The following is a 23,832-nucleotide window of genomic DNA, read 5'->3' as shown; positions in this document are numbered from 1 at the left end:
ATTGACTGTGCACTTCTGTCAGTTCAATACTGTTACAACCTGCTGCATAACAGTCAGGTCCACACTGTAACTGACTGCACACTCCTCTCATTTAAGCACTTTTGCAATCTGCTGCATTACACTCAATTCCAGACTAACCGATGGTGCACCCCTGTCATTTAAACACTGTTACATCCTGCTGCATGAATGTCTGATCCACACTTTAACCAACTGTTCACTGCTGTCATTCAAATGTAGTTGCAACCTGCTACATTACATTCAGTTCCACACAGTAACCGACAATGCACTCCTGTCATTTATGCATAATTACACCCTGCTACATTACAGTCAGGTTCACACGGTTACCAAAAGAGCACTCTTGTCATTTAAATCTCATTACAACCTGCTACATTACAGTCAGGCCCACCCTGTAACTGATTGTGCACTCCTGTCAGTTCAAAACTGTTACAACCTGCTGCATTACAGTCAGGACCACATGGTAACTGACTGTGCAGTCCTGTCAATTCAACACTGTTACAACCTACTTTATTACAGTCAGGTCCACACTGTAACTGAATGCACACTCCTGTCATTTAAAAACTGTTACAAGCAGCTGCATGAATGTCAGGTCCAGACTAAATGATGGTGTACCCCTGTCATTTAAACACTGTTACAACCTGCTGCATTACAGTCAGGTACACATTGTAGCTGACTGTGCACTCCTGTTGTTTTAACACTGTTACAACCAGATGCATTACAGTCAGGTCCACACTGTAACTGACTGCAATCTCCAGTCATTTAAATGTTGTTACATCTTGCTACATTACAGTCAGGTCCACATGGTTACCAACTGTGCACTCCTGTCATTTAAACCTCATTACAAACTGCTACATTACAGTCAGGTCCACCCTGTAACTGACTGTGCACTCCTGTCAGTTCAACACTGTTACAACCTGCTGCATTGCAGTCAGGACCACACTGTAACTGACTGCACACACCTGTCATTTAAACTCTGTTACAATCTGCTGCATGAATGTCTGGTCCACACTTTAACCAACTGTTCACTAATGTCATTCAAGTACAGTTACATCCTGCTACATTAAAGTTAGGTCTACACTGTAATTGACTACACACTCCAGTCATTTAAACACTGTTACAACCTGTGCATTACAGTCAGGTGCACATTGTAGCTGACTGTGCACTCCTGTTGTTTTAACACTGTTACAACCTGCTGGATCACTGTCAGGTCCACACTGTAATCGACTGCAATCACCAGTCATTTAAATGTTGCTACATCCTGCTGCATTACAGTCAGGTCCACATTGTAGCTGACTGTGCACTCCTGTTGTTTTAACACAGTTACAACCTGCTGCATTTCAGTCATGTCCACACTGTAACCGACTGCCAGTCCTGTTATTTAAACATTGTTACAACCAGATACAGTATAGTCAGTTGCACAATGTAACTGACTGTGCACTTCTGTTAGTTCAAATGTATTATAACCTGCTCCCTTACATTCAGGTCCACATTGTAATTGTCTGTCCTCTCCTGTCAGTTGAACACTGTTACAACATTCTCCATTACAGACAGGCCCTCATTTTAACCGACTGAATACTCCTGTCATTTAAAATCTGTTACAACCTGCTGCATTGTAGTCTGGTCCTACTTTGGCTTGGCTTCGCGGACGAAGATTTATGGAGGGGGTAAAAAGTCCACGTCAGCTGCAGGCTCGTTTGTGGCTCACAAGTCCGATGCGGGACAGGCAGACACGATTGCAGCGGTTGCAAGGGAAAATTGGTTGGTTGGGGTTGGGTGTTGGGTTTTTCCTCCTTTGCCTTTTGTCAGTGAGGTGGGCTCTGCGGTCTTCTTCAAAGGAGGTTGCTGCCCGCCAAACTGTGAGGCGCCAAGATGCACGGTTTGAGGCGATATCAGCCCACTGGCGGTGGTCAATGTGGCAGGCACCAAGAGATTTCTTTAGGCAGTTCTTGTACCTTTTCTTTGGTGCACCTCTGTCACGGTGGCCAGTGGAGAGCTCGCCATATAATACGATCTTGGGAAGGCGATGGTCCTCCATTCTGGAGACGTGACCCATCCAGCGCAGCTGGATCTTCAGCAGCGTGGACTCGATGCTGTCGACCTCTGCCATCTCGAGTACTTCGACGTTAGGGGTGTAAGCGCTCCAATGGATGTTGAGGATGGAGCGGAGACAACGCTGGTGGAAGCGTTCTAGGAGCCGTAGGTGGTGCCGGTAGAGGACCCATGATTCGGAGCCGAACAGGAGTGTGGGTATGACAACGGCTCTGTATACGCTTATCTTTGTGAGGTTTTTCAGTTGGTTGTTTTTCCAGACTCTTTTGTGTCGTCTTCCAAAGGCGCTATTTGCCTTGGCGAGTCTGTTGTCTATCTCATTGTCGATCCTTGCATCTGATGAAATGGTGCAGCCGAGATAGGTAAACTGGTTGACCGTTTTGAGTTTTGTGTGCCCGATGGAGATGTGGGGGGGGCTGGTAGTCATGGTGGGGAGCTGGCTGATGGAGGACCTCAGTTTTCTTCAGGCTGACTTCCAGGCCAAACATTTTGGCAGTTTCCGCAAAGCAGGACGTCAAGCGCTGAAGAGCTGGCTCTGAATGGGCAACTAAAGCGGCATCATCTGCAAAGAGTAGTTCATGGACAAGTTTCTCTTTTGTCTTGGTGTGAGCTTGCAGGCGCCTCAGATGAAGAGACTGCCATCCGTGCGGTACCGGATGTAAACAGCGTCTTCATTGTTGGGGTCTTTCAAGGCTTGGTTCAGCATCATGCTGAAGAAGATTGAAAAGAGGGTTGGTGCGAGAACACAGCCTTGCTTCACGCCATTGTTAATGGAGAAGGGTTCAGAGAGCTCATTGCTGTATCTGACCCGACCTTGTTGGTTTTCGTGCAGTTGGATAATCATGTTGAGGAACTTTGGGGGACATCCGATGCGCTCTAGTATTTGCCAAAGCCCTTTCCTGCTCACGGTGTCGAAGGCTTTGGCGGGGTCAACAAAGGTGATGTAGAGTCCTTTGTTTTGTTCTCTGCACTTTTCTTGGAGCTGTCATGGGGGCAAAGACCATGTCAGTGGTTCCTCTGTTTGCGCGAAAGCCGCACTGTGATTCTGGGAGAATATTCTCGGCGACACTAGGTATTATTCTATTTAGTAGAATCCTAGCGAAGATTTTGCCTGCAATGGAGAGCAACGTGATTCCCCTGTAGTTTGAGCAGTCTGATTTCTCGCCTTTGTTTTTGTACAGGGTGATGATGGTGGCATCACGAAGATCCTGAGGCAGTTTACCTTGGTCCCAACAAAGCTTGAAAAACTCATGGAGTTTGGCATGCAGAGTTTTGCCGCCAGCCTTCCAGACTTCTGGGGGGGATTCCATCCATACCTGCTGCTTTGCCACTTTTCAGTTGTTCGATTGCCTTATATGTCTCATCCAGGGTGGGAACCTCATCCAGCTCTAGCCTTAGGGGCTGTTGAGGGAGCTGGAGCAGGGCGGAATCTTGGACTGTGCACTCCTGTCATTTTAACACTGTTACAACCTGCTACATTACAGTCAGTTCCACAAAGTATACAACAATGCATTCCTGTCATTTATACATCATTACACCCTGCTACATTACAGTCAGGTCCACAAGGTTATCAACTGTGTACTCCTGTCATTTAAACCTCATTAGAACCTGCTACATTACAGTAAGATCCACCCTGTAACTGACGTGCTGTCCTGTCAGTTCAACACTCTTACAACCTGCCGCATGAATGTCTGGTCCACACTTTAACCAACTGTTCACTACTGTCATTCAAATACAGTTACATCCTGCTGTATTAAAGTTAGGTCCACACTGTAACTGATTGTGCACTCCTGTCAGTTCAAAACTGTTACAACCTGCTGCATTACAGTGAGGTCCACATTTTAGCTGACTGTGCACTCCTGTTGTTTTAACACTGCTACAACCTGCTGCATCACGGTAAGGACCACACTGTAACCGATTGCAATCTCCAGTCATTTAAACTTGTTATATCCTGATGCATTACCAGTTTACCTATCTCGGCTGCACCATTTCATCAGATGCAAGGATCGACAATGAGATAGACAACAGACTCGCCAAGGCAAATAGCGCCTTTGGAAGACTACACAAAAGAGTCTGGAAAAACAACCAACTAAAAAACCTCACAAAGATAAGCGTATACAGAGCCGTTGTAATACCCACACTCCTGTTCGGCTCCGAATCATGGGTCCTCTACCGGCATCACCTACGGCTCCTAGAACGCTTCCACCAGCGTTGTCTCCGCTCCATCCTCAACATCCATTGGAGCGCTTTCATCCCTAACGTCGAAGTACTCGAGATGGCAGAGGTCGACAGCATCGAGTCCACGCTGCTGAAGATCCAGCTGCGCTGGCTGGGTCACGTCTCCAGAATGGAGGACCATCACCTTCCCAAGATCGTGTTATATGGCGAGCTCTCCACTGGCCACCATGACAGAGGTGCACCAAAGAAAAGGTACAAGGACTGCCTAAAGAAATCTCTTGGTGCCTGCCACATTGACCACCGCCAGTGGGCTGATATCGCCTCAAACCGTGCATCTTGGCGCCTCACAGTTTGGCGGGCAGCAACCTCCTTTGAAGAAGACAGCATAGCCCACCTCACTGACAAAAGGCAAAGGAGGAAAAACCCAACACCCAACCCCAACCAACCAATTTTCCCCTGCAGCCGCTGCAACCGTGTCTGCCTGTCCCGCATCGGACTTGTCAGCCACAAACGAGCCTGCAGCTGACGTGGACTTTTACCCCCTCCATAAATCTTCGTCCGCAAAGCCAAGCCAAAGAAAAAGAAAACAGTCAGGTCCAGACTAACGGACTGTGCATGCTAGTCATTTAAATACTGTTACAACCTGCTGCATGAATGTCAGGTCCAGACTAACCGACGGTGTACCCCCTTCATTTAAACACTGTTACAAACTGCTGCATGAATGTCTGGTCCACACTTTAACCAACTGTTCACTACAGTCATTCAAATACAGAAACATCCTGCTATATTAAAGTTAGGTCCACACTGTAACTGACTACACACTCCAGTCATTTAAACATTGTTACAACCTGTGCATTACAGTGAGGTCCACATTGTAGCTGACTGTGCACTCCTGTTGTTTTAACACTGTTACAACCTGCTGCATCACAGTCAGGTCCACACTGTAATCGACTGCAATCTCCAGTCATTTAAATGTTGTTACAACCTGCTGCATTTCAGTCAGGTCCACACTGTAACCGACTGCCACTCCTGTCATTTAAACACTGTTACAACCAGATACAGTATAGTCAGTTCCCCAATGTAACTGACTGTGCACTTCTGTAGTTAAAATGTATTACAACCTGCATTACAGTGAGGTCCACACTGTAATCGACTATGCTCTCCTGTCGGTTGAACATTGTTACAACCTGCTGAATTACACTACGGACCACACTATAACCGACTGCGCACTCCTGTTATTTTCATACTGTGACAACCTGCTGCATTACAGTCAGATGCACACAGTAACTGACTGAACACTCCTGTCATTCTAATTCTGTTACAACCTGCTGTATTACAATCAGGTCCAAATTTTAACCAACTGCACACTCCTGTTGTTTAAACGTTGTTACAACTTGCTGCATTATAGTTTGGTCCACGCTGTAACTGACTGTGCACTCCTGTCATTTAAACACTGATAACACATACTGCATTAGAGTCAGGTTCACACTGTAACCATCTGTGCACTTCTGTCATTTAAACACGGTCACAACCTGCTGCATTACAGTGAGCTCCTCACTTTAACTGACTAAGCACGCCTGTCAGTTCAACACTTACAACCAGCTACATTACAGTCAGTTCCACAATGTAACTGACTGTGCACTTCTGTTAGTTCAACACTATTACAACCTGCTGCATTTCAGTCAGGTCCACCCTGTAACTGACTGTGGACTCCTGTCATTTAAACACTATTGCAACCTCCTGCATTACAGTCAGTTTCATACGTTAACTGACTGTGCACTTCTGTTAGTTCAAACTGTTACAACCTGCTGCTTTACAGTCAGATGCACAATGCAACCGATTGCACACTCCTGTAATTGAAACACTTTTACAAACTGCTGCATTACAGTCAATCAACTCTCTAAATGACTGCACACTCCAATCATTTCAACATTCTTACAACCTGCTGCATTACAGTCAGGTCCACACTGTAACCGACTGCACAAACCTGTAGTTTAAACACTGTTACAACCTGCTGCATTACACTCAGGTCCAGATTAATGGACTGTGCACTCCAGTCATTTAAATACTGTTATACCCTACTGCAATACAGTTAGGTGCACACTGTAACTGAATGCACACTCCTCTCATTTAAACACTGTTACATCATGCTGCATGAATATCTGATCCACACTTTAACCAACTGTTCACTACTGTCATTCAAATGCAGTTACAACCTGCTATATTACAGTCAGTTCCACACAGTAACCGACAATGCACTCCTGTCATTTATGCATAATTACACCCTGCTACATTACAGTCAGGTTCACACGGTTACCAACTGTGCACTCCTGTCATTTAAATCTCATTACAACCTGCTACATTACAGTCAGGCCCACCCTGTAACTGATTGTGCACTCCAGTCAGTTCTAAGTTGTTACAACCTGCTGCATTACAGTCAGGACCACACGCTAACTGACTGTGCACTCCTGTCAATTCAACACTTTTACAACCTACTGCATTACAGTCAGGTCCACACTGTAACTGAATGCACACTCCGGTCATTTAAAAACTGTTACAATCAGCTGCAAGAATGTCAGGTCCAGACTAAACGATGGTGTACCCCTGTCATTTAAACACTGTTACAACCTGTTGCATGATTGTCTGGTCCACACCTTAACCATCTGTTCACTACTGTCAATCAAATACAGTTACATGCTTCTACATTAAAGTTAGGTCCACGCTGTAACTGACTACACACTCCAGTCATTTAAACACTGTTACAACCTGTGGATTACAGTCAGGTCACATTGTAGCTGACTGTGCACTCCTGTTGTTTCATACATTAACTGACTGTGTACTTCTGTCAGTTCAACACTGTTACAACTTGCAGCACTGCAGTCAGGTCCACACTGTGACCAATTGTGCACTCCTGTCATTAAGACACTGTTACAACCTGCTGTATTACAGTCATGTCCACACAGTAACCGACAATGCACTCCTGTCATTTAAACCTCATTACAACCTGCAACATTAGTCAGGTCCACCCTGTAACTGACTGTGCACCCCTGTAAGTTCAACACTGTTACAACCAGATACAGTATAGTCAGTTCCACAATGTAACTGACTGTGCACGTCTGTAGTTCAAATGCATTACAACCTGCTGCATTACAGTGAGGTCCACACTGTAATCGACTGTGCTCTCCTGTCGGTTGAACATTGTTATAACCTGCTGAATTACACTACGGACCACACTATAACCGACTGCGCACTCCTGTTATTTTCACACTGTGACAACCTGCTGCATTACAGTCAGGTGCACACAGTAACTGACTGAACACTCCTGTCATTCTAATTCAGTTACAACCTGCTGTATTACAATCAGGTCCACATTTTAACCAACTGCACACTCCTGTTGTTTAAACATTGTTACAACTTGCTGCATTATAGTTTGGTCCACGCTGTAACTGACTGTGCACTCCTGTCATTTAAACACTATTACAACCTGCTGTATTACAGCCAGGTCCATCCTGTAACTGACTGTACACCCCTGTCATTTAAATACTGATAACACTTACTGCATTAGAGTCAGGTTCACACTGTAACCATCTGTGCACTTCTGTCATTTAAACACGGTCACAACCTGCTGCATTAGAGTGAGCTCCACACTTAAACTGACTAAGCACTCCTGTCAGTTCAACACTCTTACAATCAGCTACATTACAGTCAGTTCCACAATGTAACTGACTGTGCACTTCTGTCAGTTCAAACTGTTACAACCTGCTGCATCACTGTCAGGTCCACACTGTAACTGACTCTGCACTCCTGTCATTTAAACACTATTGCAACCTGCTGCATTACAGTCAGTTTCATACGTTAACTGACTGTGCGCTTCTGTCAGTTCAAACTGTTACAACCTGCTGCATCACTGTCAGGTCCAGACTGTAACCGGCTGCAATCTCCAGTCATTTAAATGTTGTTACATCCTGCTGCATTACAGTCAGGACCACACTGTAACTGACTACACACTCCTGTCATTTAAATACTCTTACAACCTGATACAGGAATGTTAGGTCCAGACTAACCAATAGTGCACCCCTGCCATTTAAACACTGTTACAACCTGCTGCATTGCAGTCAGGACCACACTTTAACCAACTGTTCACTACTGTCATTCAAATACAGTTAAAACCTGCAACATTAAAGTGAGGTCCACACTGTAACCGGCTGTGCACTCCTGTCAGTTCAACACTGTTACAACCTTCTGCATTGCAGTCAGGTTCACACTGTAACCTACTGCAATCTCCAGTCATTTAAACGTTGTTACATCCTGCTGCATTATAGTCAGGTCCAGCCTAAAGGACTGCGCACGCTAGTCATTTAAATACTGTTACAACCTGCTGCACGAATATCAGGTCCAGACTAACCGACGGTGTACCCCTGTCATTTAAACACTGTTACAGCCTGATGCATGAATGTCTGGTCCACACTTTAACTAACTGTTCACTAATGTCATTCAAGTACAGTTACATCCTGCTACATTATAGTTAGGTCTACACTGTAACTGACTACACACTCCAGTCATTTAAACACTGTTACAACCTGTGCATTACACTCAGGTCCACATTGTAGTTGACTGTGCACTCCTGTTGTTTTAACACTGTTACAACCTGAAGCATTACTGTCAGGTCCACACTGTAACTGACTGCAATCTCCTGTAATTTAAATGTTGTTACATCCTGCTACATTACAGTCAGTTCCACACAGTAACCGACAATGCACTCCTGTCATTTATGCATAATTACGCCCTGCTACATTACAGTCAGGTTCACACGGTTACCAACTGTGCACATCTGTCATTTAAATCTCATTACAACCTGCTACATTACAGTCAGTCCCACCCTGTAACTGATTTTGCACTCCAGTCCGTTCTAAATTGTTACAACCTGCTGCATTACAGTCAGGACCACACGCTAACTGACTGTGCACTCCTGTCAATTCAACACTTTTACAACCTACTGCATTACAGTCAGGTCCACACTGTAACTGAATGCACACTCCGGTCATTTAAAAACTGTTACAATCAGTTGCAAGAATGTCAGGTCCAGACTAAACGATGGTGTACCCCTGTTATTTAAACACTGTTACAACCTGTTGCATGATTGTCTGGTCCACACCTTAACCATCTGTTCACTACTGTCAATCAAATACAGTTACATGCTTCTACATTAAAGTTAGGTCCACGCTGTAACTGACTACACACTCCAGTCATTTAAACACTGTTACAACCTGTGGATAACAGTCAGGTCACATTGTAGCTGACTGTGTACTCCTGTTGTTTCATACATTAACTGACTGTGTACTTCTGTCAGTTCAACACTGTTAAACCCAGATACAGTATAGTCAGTTCCACAATGTAACTGACTGTGCACGTCTGTAGTTCAAATGCATTACAACCTGTTGCATTACAGTGAGGTCCACACTGTAATCGACTGTGCTCTCCTGTTGGTTGAACATTGTTACAACCTGCTGAATTACACTACGGACCACACTATGACCGACTGCGCACTCCTGTTATTTTCACACTGTGACAACCTGCTGCATTACAGTCAGGTGCACACAGTTACTGACTGAACACTCCTGTCATTCTAATTCTGTTACAACCTGCTGTATTACAATCAGGTCCACATTTTAACCAACTGCACACTCCTGTTGTTTAAACGTTGTTACAACTTGCTGCATTATAGTTTGGTCCACGCTGTAATTGACTGTGCACTCCTGTCATTTAAACACTATTACAACCTGCTGTATTACAGTCAGGTCCATACTGTAACTGACTGTACACCCCTGTCATTTAAACACTGATAACACATACTGCATTAGAGTCAGGTTCACACTGTAACCATCTGTGCACTTCTGTCATTTAAACACGGTCACAACCTGCTGCATTACAGTGAGCTCCACACTTTAACTGACTAAGCACGCCTGTCAGTTCAACACTTACAACCAGCTACATTACAGTCAGTTCCACAATGTAACTGACTGTGCACTTCTGCTTGTTCAACACTATTACAACCTGCTGCATTAGAGTGAGCTCCACACTTTAACTGACTAAGCACTCCTGTCAGTTCAACACTCTTACAATCAGCTACATTACAGTCAGGTCCACACTGTAACTGACTGTTCACTCCTGTCATTTAAATACTATTGCAACCTGCTGCATTACAGTCAGTTTCATACGTTAACTGACTGTGCGCTTCTGTCAGTTCAAACTGTTACAACCTGCTGCATCACTGTCAGGTCCAGACTGTAACTGGCTGCAATCTCCAGTCATTTAAATGTTGTTACATCCTGCTGCATTACAGTCAGGACCACACTGTAACTGACTACACACTCCTGTCATTTAAATACTCTTACAACCTGATGCAGGAATGTCAGGTCCAGACTAACCAATAGTGCACCCCTGCCATTTAAACACTGTTACAACCTGCTGCATTGCAATCAGGACCACACTTTAACCAACTGTTCACTACTGTCATTCAAATACAGTTAAAACCTGCAACATTAAAGTGAGGTCCACACTGTAACCGACTGTGCACTCCTGTCAGTTCAACACTGTTACAACCTGCTGCATTGCAGTCAGGTTCACACTGTAACCTACTGCAATCTCAAGTCATTTAAACGTTGTTACATCCTGCTGCATTACAGTCAGGTCCAGCCTAAAGGACTGCGCACGCTAGTCATTTAAATACTGTTACAACCTGCTGCATGAATGTCAGGTCCAGACTAACCGACGGTGTACCCCTGTCATTTACACACTGTTACAACCTGATGCATGAATGTCTGGTCCACACTTTAACTAACTGTTCACTAATGTCATTCAAGTACAGTTACATCCTGCTACATTAAAGTTAGGTCTACACTGTAATTGACTACACACTCCAGTCATTTAAACACTGTTACAACCTGTGCATTACAGTCAGGTCCACATTGTAGCTGACTGTGCACACCTGTTGTTTTAACACTGTTACAACCTGATGCATTACTGTCAGGTCCACACTGTAACTGACTGCAATCTCCAGTCATTTAAATGTTGTTACATCCTGCTACATTACAGTCAGGTCCACACGGTTACCAACTGTGCACTCCTGTCATTTAAACCTCATTACAACCTGCTACATTACAGTCAGGTCCACCCTATATCTGACTGTGCACTCCTGTCAGTTCAACACTGTTACAACCTGCTGCATTGCAGTCAGGACCACACTGTAACTGACTGCACACTCCTATCATTTAAACACTGTTACAACCTGCTGCATGAATGTTTGGTCCACACTTTAACCAACTGTTCACTACTGTCATACAAATACAGTTACAACCTACTACATTAAAGTTAGGCCCACACTGTAACAGACTACACTCTCCAGTCATTTAAACGTTGCTACAACCTTCTAAATTACAGTCATGTCCACACTGTGCTGCACACTCCTGTCATTTAGACACAGTTACAAACTGCTGCATTAAAGTCTGGTCCACATTGTAGCCGACTGCACACTCCTGTTGTTTTCACACTGTTACCACCAGCTGCATTACAGTCAGGTGCACAATGTAACTGACTACACACTCCTATCATTTTAACACTTTTACCACCTGCTGCATTACAGTCAGGTCCACACTGTAACCAACTGCAATCTCCAGTCATTTCAATGTTGTTACATCCTGCTGCATTACAGTCAGGTCCAGACTAATGGACTGTGCACTCTAGTCATTTAAATACTGTTACAACCTGCTGCATTACAGTCAGGTGCATACTGTAACAGAAAGTACACTCATGTCATTTAAACCTTGTTACAACCTGCCACATAACATTCAGGTCCACACTGTAACCAAATGCACACTCCAATCATTTAAAAGTTGTTATAACCTGCTGCATTACAGTCAGGTCCAATATATTAACTGACTGTGCATGCCTGTCAGTTCATCACTGTTACAACCTGCTACATTACAGTCATGTCCACACAGTAACTGACTGTGCACTCCTGTAATTTCAACACTTTTACAACCTCCTACGTTACAGCCAGGTCCACATTTTAACTGACTGTGTACTCCTGTCGTTTAAACACTGTTACAACCTACTGCATTACAGTAAGGACCACACCATAACTGACTCCGCACTACTTTTGTTTTCACACTGTAACAACCTGCTGCATTATATTTATGTCCACACAGTAACCGACTGAACACTTCTGTCATTCTAATTCTGTTACAACCTGCTGTATTATTACAGTCAGGTCCACATTTTAACCAACTGCACACTCCTGCTGTTTAAACGTTGTTACAACCTGCTGCATTTTAGTTTGGTCCACACTGTAACTGACTGTGCACTCCTGTCATTTAAACACTATTACAATCTGCTCTATTAAAGTCAGGTCCATCCTGTAACTGACTGTACACTCCTGTCATTTATACACTGATAACACATTAGAGTCAGGTTCACACTGTAACCATCTGTGCACTTCTGTCATTTAAACACGGTCACAACCTGCTGCATTACAGTGAGCTCCACACTTTAACTGACTAAGCAATTCTGTCAGTTCAACACTCTTGCAACCAGCTACATTACAGTCAGTTCCACAATGTAACTGACTGTGCACTTCTGTTTGTTCAACACTATTATAACCTGCTGCATTACAGTCAGGTCCACACTGTAATCAACTGTTCACTCCTGTTAGTTCAACACTCTTACAACCTGATGCATTAAAGACAGGTCCACACAGTAACTGACTGTTCACACCTGTCAGTTGACAGAGTTAGGTCCACACTGCATTAGAGTTAGCTCCACACTGTAACTGACTGTGCACTCCTGTCAGAAAACACTGTTAAAACTTGCTACATTACAGTCAGGTCCACACTGTAACTGACTGTGGACTCCTGTCATTTAAACACTATTGCAACCTGCTGCATTACAGTCAGTTTCATACGTTAACTGACTGTGCACTTCTGTCAGTTCAACACTGTTACAACCTGAAGCATTACAGTCAGGTCCACACTGTAACCTATTGTGCACTTCTGTCATTTAAACACTGTTACAACCTGCTGTATTACAGTCATGTCCACACAGTAACCGACAATGCACTCCTGCCATTTAAACATCATTACACCTTGCTACATTACAGTCAGGTCCACATTGTTACCAACTGTGCTCACCTGTTATTTAAACCTCATTACAACCTGCAGCATAACAATCAGGTCCACCCTGAACTGACTGTTCACTCCTGTCAGTTCAACACTCTTACAACCAGCTACAGTATAGTCAGTTCCACAATGTAACTGACTGTGCACTTCTGTTAGTCCAAATGTATTACAACCTGCTGAATTACAGTCAGGTCCACACTGTAATCGTCTGTGCTCTCCTGTCGGTTGAACACTGTTACAACTTGCTGCGTTAAAGTACGGACCACACTATAACCGACTACGCACTACTTTTGTTTTCACACTGTGACAACCTGCTACATTACATTTAGGTCCACACAGTAACCAACTGAACACTCCTGTCATTTAAACACTGTAACAAACTGCAGCATTACAGTCAGGTCCAGAATAGCCGACTGTGAACTTCTGTCATTTTAACACTGTTACCACCTGCTACATTATAGTCAGGTCCACACTATAAGCAACTGCGCACTCCTGTTGTTTTCACACTGTGACAACTTGCTACATTACAGTCAGGTGCACACAGTAACTGACTGAACACTCCTGTCATTCTAATTCTGTTACAACCTGCTGTATTACAGTCAGGTCCACATTTTAACCGACTGCACACTCCTGCTGTTTAAATGTTGTTACAACCTGCTGCATTAGAGTTAGGTCCACACTGTAATTGACTGTGCACTCCTGTCATTTAAATACTGATAAAACATACTGCATTAGAGTCAGATTTACACTGTAACCATCTGTGTAATTCTGTCTTTTAAACACTGATAAAACATACTGCATTAGAGTCAGGTTTACACTGTAACCGACTGTGCACTCCTGTCATTTTCACACCAGCTACAAGCATTAAATGCAGACTCCACATCATGCTGTCTTTCTCTCAGACACATTGTTAGATATATTTAAGCCCTCTGTGTCCCACCTCTATCTTCAGCCACATAGCCTGACCCACCATACAGCTTAGACTCATTGTTACCGTCGTAAACATAATGCTGCACCCTGTGTTTTACTGCTCGTCACACACTGTTATACCACTACACCTCACTATCTTACTGTCCGTCACAATCACTGCAGTGTCATTTACTGTAGGAAGCAGTAATGACCACTGTTCCTGGCCCATTGTTTTCCTGTCAGCTAGCTAAGTCAGAATCAGTCACACACAGCTACAGCCCACGGCATTCCTCCTTGAGCTTGTTGCAGCATTAATGATACAATCTGCCTTTTGATTGTCAAGCACAGTTGATGTATGTACTACAGTCAGACAGACAGTTACATCTCATACTGTTCCATGGGCAGGCACTGTTGCAACACAAAGCTTCAAAGTTCCTTTTTTATTGTCACATAATTTAATACATTAAAAACAAAGCCCAGTGGTCTTAACAGTGCGTGAAAGAGAAAGAAAAGAGAGTCCCTTCTGAATCCTTGAGTATCCCTGGATTCCCCTCCAGTGCTCCTGCAGTCTCTGCAGTTGTACCCACTCCTGGTCAATCCGTTAGCAGCCTGAGCTCCAGACCCAAACCTCCAATACGATCAGGGAGCCTTCAGCGCCGAGTCCCTTGCCCTCAGCACCTTCTCGAATTTGGGTTTTGATACCTGGTTCGCCCGAGCTTGCCTCCAGCAGCCCGCCGCCTGTGTGGGGCCTTCAGCTGCCAAGTCTCTCACTAGTCCGATGTCATAGTCACCTTTAGGATCATCTCCCATTTTTCTCTCTCTGAACAGGGGGGGAGTGTTCCCCCTGTTTCTGGTGCCCTGCGTCTGTCCGCTACTCTCTCAAAGTCTGCTCCACTCACGGTACTCTGCACAGCACAAGCGCCACCATCTGGGGCACAGACCTGCGGTTGCTGGATTTCCTTTATGGAGCTGTTGGCAGGAGGACTGGACAGTAGAGCCCTGTGGAGAAGCGTTGAATCTCTTCTCCCTACACGCCTATGTCTGCCCCAAGTGGCAGTACTGCTGTTCCAACAGCTCAATCTTGTTTTAAAGTATCCTGTGCACTGTTATAGCGTGTTGTAGTACAGTCAGACACTGGTCTGTATTGTTACAACCCATTGTCCTACAGTCAGATACCAATTGTTACAACCCATTGTTGACTTCAGTAAAGGGAAGCCAGAGGTGTACGATCCAGTGATCATTGGGGGATCAGAAGTGGAGAGGGTTAGCAAATTTGAGTTCACGGGAGTCACTATCTCGGAGGATCTTTCCTGGACTCAACACACTAATGACATCATGAAGAAAGCACGTCAGCGTCTCTACTTTCTCAGGAGTTTGTGGAGGTTCGGTACAACATTGGAAACCCTGGTATATTTCCACAGAGGTGTGCTGGACAGTGTGCTGATTGGCTGCATCACGGTCTGGTACAGGGACACCAATACCTGAGTGTAAATCTCTGCAAAAGGTAGTGGACACAGTGCAGTGATATTGCAGGTAAATCCCTCCCCATCATCGTGAACATCTACAGGGAATGCTGCCGTCAGAGGGCAGTGGCAATCATCAAAGACTCACACCACCCAGCACACGCTTTGTTCTCAGGAAAGAAGCCTCAGTGCCACAAGACTCACACCACCAGGCTCAGGGGCAGCTGCTACCCCTCCACCATCAAACTCCACAACGACAAACCCAATCAGGGACTCGTTTAATGACTCTGACCTTTTTACCTCTGCATTGCAGTCAATTGTTTACATTTCTTAATTTGTTTACATGTACACAATGAGCACAGTTTTTTTTGCAGTAACAATAAGCGGTAAGTCTGCCGCACCCGCAGGAAAAGAATCTCAGGGTTGTATGTGATGTGATGTACGTAATCTGACAAGAAATCTGAAACCATGCGCGTGTTTCTGCAGAATCCACAAGCTGGTGATTGACAGCGTGAAGCCGGAGGATGAGGGCGATTACACCTTTGTGCCTGATGGGTTTGCCTTCAATCTCTCGGCCAAGCTGAACTTCCTGGGTGAGGTGGCCTGATTGATGGGGTGTGGCTGGGAGTCAGCGCAGAGGAGCCATAGTCTGCACACAGGGGCCGCTTGTTACCCAATGAAGCAGCGGGTGAAGCTCACTCCAGCCCAGCCTGTCCCAACAGTGGGCATTGCCTGGCTGTGTAACAGGGATTTTTAAATTTTTTTAAATTTAAATTTAGACATTTTGGCCCCTGAATCCTTGCCACCCAATTCACACCCAATTAACCTACAACCCCCAGGACGTTTCAAATGGTGGGAGGAAACCAGAGCCCCTGGGGAAAACCCACACAGACACCGGGAGAACGTACAAACTCCTTACAGACAGCGCGGGATTCAAACCCCAGTTCTGATCACTGGCACTGTAAAGGCGTTGCGCTAACAATATGCTCACAGGAGGGGGGTAACATGTTTTCTGCACCAGGGGGCGGGGGGAGCAGCATAAGGAATGGGCTGCCGGAGAAGATAGTCGAGGCAGAAATTATTGCAACGTTGAAGGAATATTTGGATACATCCATGGATAGGATGGGTTTCAAGGGATATGGGGCAAATGCAGGCAGGTGCGACAGGTGTGGGTTGGCATGGGCAGGTTGGGCTGAATGGCTGTTTCATCATTGTGTAGAACAGAGACCTTTACAGGCCCTTCAGTCTACTCCACAAAAATGAAACCCTTCCCTCCCTCACACCCACAACCCTCTCATTTTCCTGCAGACATGTGCCTGTCTGAGAGCATTTGAATGCCCCTGTGGTAACAGCCTCCACCTCCACCCTGGCAATGATTTACCACTCTCTGTGTAAAAAAAAAACATACCTCTCCCCTGAACCTTCCTCCACTCCCTTTAAACTGGTGTCCTCAGGTATTTGCTGCTCTTGTCCTGGGTCTCACTGGAGTTTTATAGAGCTGTATCGTGACCTCACAGCTCTAGAACTCACTCCAGCTTTGATCCCTTCATTGTCTGTAATATAGTGCATGAAATTGTCTTCTGCCTGCCATTAGTATCACCCAGTGCCCTTTACAGAACGAGAGAAATAGAAGCAGAAGTGAGTCCCTTCAGGGTCACCCAGTGTCCGAGGATTCGCCCCCGCAGCCGTCCCGACTCCTGCTCGATTCATCGGCCACCCGAGTCCCAGATCCAAACTTCCGACATAATCAGGGCCCTTCGGGAGCCCTTCTTACTCTCAGCAGCCTCTCGAATCCCAGCTCCAACCCCTGGTTCCCATGAGCCAGACTCCAGCAGCCCACGGCCATTCACGTACCCAGACCGCAGGTAGCCTGGAGGCTGTGTGGGTCACTCAGCCGCTGAGCCCCTCATTGGTTCATCATCCATAGTCACTGTCCTGTAGGGTCCTCTCCTTCTTAATTGGGGGTGGGAGGTGTTCTCCCTGTTTCTGGTGCCCTGTGCTTGACTGGAATCTGCAACCACTTGTGATCGCTGCTGAACACCGGTCTAATGAAGGCGAACACACCATATATCTTGACCATCCTACTGAGTCCAGGAAGCACCCTTGTCAATCTCCTCTCACCCTCCCCAGCTTGACGATGTCTTTCATGCAGCAGGGTGTCCAAAACTGAATACAATGCTCCAAATTGGCCCTCACCTACCTCTTATACAAGGCATGACCTGTCACTTTTGTACTCAAAACCCTGACTGATGAAGGCCAATTTGCCAAAAACCTTTATACAGCACAGTAACAGGCCCTTTCGGCCCACAAACCCGTACTGCCCAATTACACCCTATCACCCTACAACCCCTGGTACATTTCGACCAGTAGGAGAAAACTGGAGCCTCTGGGGAAAACCCACGCACTAACCTCTACACTAACCCGGCTGCCCGTATCATTCTCAGGACCAATGGAAAGAGGATATGGGGAGAGCGCGGGTACAGGGTGTGAATGGTCAGGTGACTGGTTGCTCCTGCCTGTGTGTTAGGTGTAGAACCATGAATCAGCGGGCTGCTGGGGACTGTAAAGGGGATTCAGCTTTATTTTCACGCTGCATTCATTCTCTCCCTCTCTCTATGTTCCCCAGAGGTGAAAATAGACTACGTCCCCCGACAAGGTACAGTCCTTAACATTTTCCTGCTTTCACCCTTGCTGTGGCATCTGGCTCTCATATCCTGCTCACAGGAATCGCTCTGCTCTCCACAGATCCACCCAAGGTTCACCTGGACTGTCTGGGCCAAGTCCCTGATACGACCATTGTGGTGGTGGCTGGCAACAAGCTGCGGTTGGACGTGCCCATAAGCGGGGAGCCAGCTCCCACCGTGCTCTGGACTAAGGCTGACAAGGTAGGCTCTCTTGTGTGCTCCCCCTGTGCTGCCCCCAAGGCTCATGGTGGACCACAGGGAGCTTGCTATATGCGTGGGATGAGGGGTGTGCCAGTGCTACACTGGCCAGTTTGAGGCAGGACTGCTTTAGTTCCTCTGTCTCCATCGCATCTGCTCCCAGGACGAGGCCTTCCATGGCAGAACATCTGCGATGTCCTCCATCAGAAAACATGGCTTCCCTTCTACTCCCGTCATCTGACCCCATACCAGCATCACCTCTATTTTCTGTCCTGGCCCCTTCCGCCCCAAGGCACAACAAAAACAGGATTCCCTCAGTCCTCACCAACCATCCCACCTGCACCTGCATCCAACATATTATCCTCTGCAATTTTGGCCAAATGCAATGTGATCCCGCCACCAGATACATCTTCCCCTACTTCATGCAGGGACCACACTTTCTGTGACTCCCTTGTCCATTCCTTCCTTCTCACCAATCCCCCCTCCCCAAATAGCTACATTTTTGCCCACCCCTCCTCCCTCACCGCCACTCGGGGCCCCAAACAATCCTTCCGAATGAAGCAACACTTCACTTGACAATATGCAGATCATCTACACCAGTGTTCTTGACTCACATCCCACTTTAAGTAATACCTTAGTAAGGGGTTGCTTAAGGTGGGATGTAGGTAGGAAGGGAAGGTTGAGAATTACTGCTTTAGACCTGATTTTAACTGAAATATTTTGCTTGAGAAAAATGGTCACCGGCCCATTTCCTTTGGAGTTCTGAAACCTTGCACATAACGTGAAAATGAGGGTCGATTAAAACAGAGATTTTCAAACTTTTTCTTTCCACCCACACCCCACCATAAACAATCCCTCACTAATCACAGAAAACCAATGACATAGGGGATTCATAAGGTGGGATGTGAGTGGAAAGAAAATGGTTGAGACCCACTGCCTCTGGTGTTCCTGTTGTGGCCTCCTTGACATCGGGCAGAGTGGGAGATAATTTCGTTAAGCACCTTCACTCAATCTGCAACAATGGCGGAGATATCCCAGTGGCCAACCATTTCACTTCCGTGCCCCAATTCTGTGCCCATGAGTCTGACTGTGGCCTCATGCACTGCGAATCTGAGGCTACCTGCAAACTAGAAGAACAACTGTCCAACCATGCAGCATGAATCAAACTCCCCTGAGTATCCCTCTCTTTCCAGCCCCTCTGCCTCCATCCTGCCAGCTCCCCACCCCCTTCCCAATGAGAGGGCTACACACTTCTCCCATCTCAGCTTTTCTCTTCCACCCTCCCACTTATTTCCACCTCTGATTTCTATCCTGTCAGTCTGTGCACCTAGCCCTGTTCGTACCTCCCTCCCCTCCTCTTCTTCCCACCTTCCCTCCACCTTTTATATCCAGCTGCTGTCTGTTTTTGCTTGAACTGCACGAAGGGCCCAGACCCGAGAACCAGCTGACCCAACACTTCCAATGGGTGACTCGCTGAGTTTCTCCAGCAAGATTACATGTTGCACTGCTTCATATGTGGAGACTGACACCCTCCCTGGCTGGCCAGCACTCACTCAGATCCCAGAGAGGAGAAGCAGCCCTCCCTCACTTATCATCAGCTTCTGGGCCTTGTGCACAAGGGCTGAGCCCTGGGCTTTGATGGGAGCCTCAAATTCTCCATCCACCCAATCCCCTCTTCTCATGTTATCACACACACTTCCCTCGTGTACAGACACCCTCTTCTCTCATGTAAACACAGTCACTTCCCTCATGTAAACAATCCCATGTCTGTCGTGCAAACACACCCAATTTCCAAGTGTAAAAGTGCCCACATTTCATGTATAAACACTCCTGTTTCCGAAGACAGAAGAAACCAATAGAGTTGAGGATGGAGTTGAGAAGGGTTCTTCAGTGAATGAGGATGGCAGAGTGGGGACATGAATTGGGTGATGTTGAGATTTCCCTGGCAGACACTCATGGGTAATGCCCCTGTTTTGAGAAGTGTCAGTACGCTGAGAAAGGCCTATGCACAACTCCCACACCAACTGCCCATCTCTGCAATACATGGGACAAGTATTCAGCTATTCGTCCCCTTGAATTTGTTCCACCAGATTTCTTCCCAACCCCATTCTCCTGCCTTGTCACTGTACAACTTAACCAATCATATAAAGAACCTGCCAACATCTATTTTCAATCTAATCAATGATATGAGATCCACAACTGACTAATTCACATACACCTCCTTTCTGTTACAAAGAGTGTCTTTTAATTCCTTGGAAGGAGAGGCCATGCCCTCAGATCTCAGATATTCGCTGTGGAAAACCATCAGTCATTAACAGACCAAACACCGACCCGTGTTTAAAACCACTAGACACTGACAGACCCAACACAGATCCCTGTTTAAAACCACTAGTCACTGACAGACCCAACACTGACCCCTGTTTAAAACCACTAGTCACTGACAGACCCAACACTGACCCCTGTTTAAAACCACTAGTCACCGACAGACCCAACACTGACCCCTGTTTAAAACCACTAGTCACCGACAGACCCAACACTGACCGCTGTTTAAAACCACTAGTCACTGACAGAACCAACCATGACCCCTGTTTAAAACCACTAGTCACTGACAGACCCAACACTGACCCCTGTTTAAAACCACTAGTCACTGACAGACCCAACACTGACCCCTGTTTAAAACCACTAGTCACTGACAGACCCAACACTGACCCCTGTTTAAAACCACTAGAAACTGACAGACCAAACTCCGACCCCTGTTTAAAACCACTGGTCAAAGACAGACCCAACAGTGACCCCTGTTTAAAACGACTAGTCACTGACAGACCCAACACTGACCCCTGTTTAAAACCACTGGTCACTGACAGACCCAACTCCGACCCCTGTTTAAAATCACTGGTCACTGACAAACCCAACTCCGACCCCTGTTTAAAAACACTAGTCACTGACAGACCCAACACTGACCCCTGTTTAAAACCACTAGTCACCGACAGACCCAACGCTGACCCCTGTTTAAAACCACTAGTCACCGACAGACCCAACACTGACCCCTGTTTACAACCATTAGTCACTGACAGACCCAACACTGACCCCTGTTTAAAACCACTAGTCACTGACAGATCCAACACTGACCCCTGTTTAAAACCAGGGGTCACTGACAGACCCAACACTGACCCCTGTTTAAAACCACTAGTAACCGACAGACCAAACACCGACCCATGTTTAAAATCACTAGTCACTGACAGACCCAACACTGACCACTGTTTAAAACCATGAGTCACTGACAGACCCAACATCGACCCCTGTTTAAAACCACTAGTCACTGACAGACCCAACACTGACCACTGTTTAAAACCACTAGTCACTGACAGACCCAACACTGACCCCTGTTTAAAACCACTAGTCACTGACAGACCCAACACTGACCCCTGTTTAAAACCACTAGTCACTGACAGACCCAACACTGACCCCTGTTTAAAACCACTAGTCACTGACAGACCCAACACTGACCCCTGTTTATAACCACTAGTCACTGACAGAACCAACTCCGACCCCTGTTTAAAACCACTAGTCACTGACAGACCAAACTCCGACACCTGTTTAAAACCACTAGTCACTGACAGACCCAACACTGACCCCTGTTTAAACCACTAGTCACCGACAGACCCAACACTGACCCCTGTTTAAAACCACTAGTCACTGACAGACCCAACTCCGACCCCTGTTTAAAACCACTAGTCACTGACAGACCCAACACTGACCCCTGTTTAAAACCACTAATCACTGACAGACACAACACAGACCCCTGTTTAAAACCACTAGTCACTGACAGACCAAACTGCGACCCCTGTTTAAAACCACTAGTCATTGACAGACCCAACACTGACCCCTGTTTAAAACCACTAGTCACTGACAGACCCAACACTGACCCCTGTTTAAAACCACTAGTCACTGACAGATCGAACACTGACCCCTGTTTAAAACCACTAGTCACTGACAGACCCAACACTGACCCCTGTTTAAAACCACTAGTCACTGACAGACCCAATACTGACCACTATTTAAAACCACTAGTCACTGACAGACCCAACTCTGACCCCTTTTTAAAACCACTAGTCACTGACAGACCCAACACTGACCCCTGTTTAAAACCACTAGTCACTGACAGACCCAAATTCGATCCCTGTTTAAAACCACTAGTCACTGACAGATCCAACAATGACCCCTGTTTAAAACCACTAGTCACTGACAGACCCAACACTGACCCCTGTTTAAAACCACTTGTCACTGACAGACCCAACACTGACCCCTGTTTAAAACCACTAGTCACTGACAGACCCAACACTGACCCCTGTTTAAAACAACTAGTCACTGACAGACCCAACTCCGACCCCTGTTTAAAATCACTAGTCACTGACAAACCCAACTCCGACCCCTGTTTAAAAACACTAGTCACTGACAGACCCAACACTGACCCCTGTTTAAAACCACGAGTCACTGAGAGACCCAACACTGACCCCTGTTTAAAACCACTAGTCACTGACAGACCCAACACTGACCCCTGTTTAAAACCACTAGTCACTGACAGACCCAACACTGACCCCTGTTTATAACCACTAGTCACTGACAGAACCAACTCCGACCCCTGTTTAAAACCACTAGTCACTGACAGACCAAACTCCGACACATGTTTAAAACCACTAGTCACTGACAGACCCAACACTGACCCCTGTTTAAACCACTAGTCACCGACAGACCCAACACTGACCCCTGTTTAAAACCACTAGTCACTGACAGACCCAACTCCGAACCCTGTTTAAAACCACTAGTCACTGACAGACCCAACACTGACCCCTGTTTAAAACCACTAATCACTGACAGACCCAACTCCGACCCCTGTTTAAAACCACTAGTCACTGACAGACCCAACTCCGGCCCCTGTTTAAAACCACTAGTCACTGATACACCCAACACTGACCCCTGTTTAAAACCACTAGTCACTGACAGACCCAACTCCGACCCCTGTTTAAAACCACTAGTCACTGACAGACCCAACACTGACCCCTGTGTTAAACCACTAGTCACTGACAGACCCAACACTGACGCCTGTTTAAAATCACTAGACACTGACAGACCAAACTCCGACCCCTGTTTAAAACCACT

General features: G+C 46.0%; 1 protein-coding gene across 1 annotated transcript in view; it reads left to right on the top strand.

The window, feature by feature from the left end:
- LOC138740976 (myosin-binding protein C, cardiac-type-like) overlaps nucleotides 1-23,832 on the top strand; it is a 337,578-nt gene that overhangs the window by 50,878 nt on the left and 262,868 nt on the right. The window contains exons 13-15 of the mRNA XM_069894359.1: nucleotides 16,277-16,383; nucleotides 18,417-18,446; nucleotides 18,536-18,675. Of these exons, the coding sequence (XP_069750460.1) occupies nucleotides 16,277-16,383; nucleotides 18,417-18,446; nucleotides 18,536-18,675 (277 nt within the window). The remainder of the gene's footprint in view (nucleotides 1-16,276; nucleotides 16,384-18,416; nucleotides 18,447-18,535; nucleotides 18,676-23,832) is intronic.

This window comes from Narcine bancroftii, chromosome 1 (genome assembly GCF_036971445.1).
Source record: "Narcine bancroftii isolate sNarBan1 chromosome 1, sNarBan1.hap1, whole genome shotgun sequence".
NCBI lineage: Eukaryota > Metazoa > Chordata > Chondrichthyes > Torpediniformes > Narcinidae > Narcine > Narcine bancroftii.
Note: the sequence above shows the minus strand (reverse complement) of the source record. Positions and strands in the feature narration are given on the sequence as shown.